The sequence below is a fragment of the Mizuhopecten yessoensis genome, unplaced genomic scaffold (genome assembly GCF_002113885.1).
Source record: "Mizuhopecten yessoensis strain PY_sf001 unplaced genomic scaffold, ASM211388v2 scaffold9253, whole genome shotgun sequence".
NCBI lineage: Eukaryota > Metazoa > Mollusca > Bivalvia > Pectinida > Pectinidae > Mizuhopecten > Mizuhopecten yessoensis.
This window is the reverse complement of record NW_018407955.1, coordinates 238,088-238,623: the sequence shown is the minus strand read 5'-3', so window position 1 is coordinate 238,623 and position 536 is coordinate 238,088. Positions and strand designations below refer to the sequence as shown.

The following is a 536-nucleotide window of genomic DNA, read 5'->3' as shown; positions in this document are numbered from 1 at the left end:
AATCAATTACATACTCGTCAATGATAAATAGTTTCTTTTTAAAAATATCAGTTATCAACGCTCTTATTGTGTGAATTCTAGAAGTTTATAGAAACGTGGCATGCATTTTTGTATTTTCAGAGGCAGAACTTAGTGAGACTTGTGGTGGTTCAGTTTTGTGTGATGATGCCATGTCTGAGTGTATTGCTGGTAATACTGGAGAGAACGTGTGTAGGTGTCAGCTTGGATACTTCGACAGTAATAGCTACAGTAGCGCTGACGGAGTATGTACAAGCAGTAAGTATACGGAATCGGCAGTTTGTCACCTACTTTTTATGTAGGTGCACCCCATGCGGCCTACGAGCAAGTAGCCATCAATATATAGAATCATATCAAACGTGAAAGTTGGTATTTGAGAATTTCAATGTTGGAGAAAAAATTAAATTCAGTAATTCACATTTGACAAAAATATAATAATCGATTAAAAATTTCTGCTATCAATGCATTTCATCAGTCAACGGAAATCCTTTATGCTTTCGCAATCGGCAGTCACACAT

General features: G+C 36.4%; 1 protein-coding gene across 2 annotated transcripts in view; it reads left to right on the top strand.

Annotated features, from left to right (window-relative positions):
- Positions 1-45: 45 nt before the first annotated feature.
- The window catches only part of LOC110457582 (fibronectin-like), a 17,755-nt gene continuing 17,264 nt past the window's right edge, over positions 46-536 (top strand). For both annotated transcript variants that reach the window (XM_021508915.1, XM_021508914.1), the window contains exon 1: positions 46-276. In XM_021508915.1, coding sequence (XP_021364590.1) covers positions 171-276 — 106 coding nt within the window. In that variant the 5' untranslated portion in view covers positions 46-170. The remainder of the gene's footprint in view (positions 277-536) is intronic.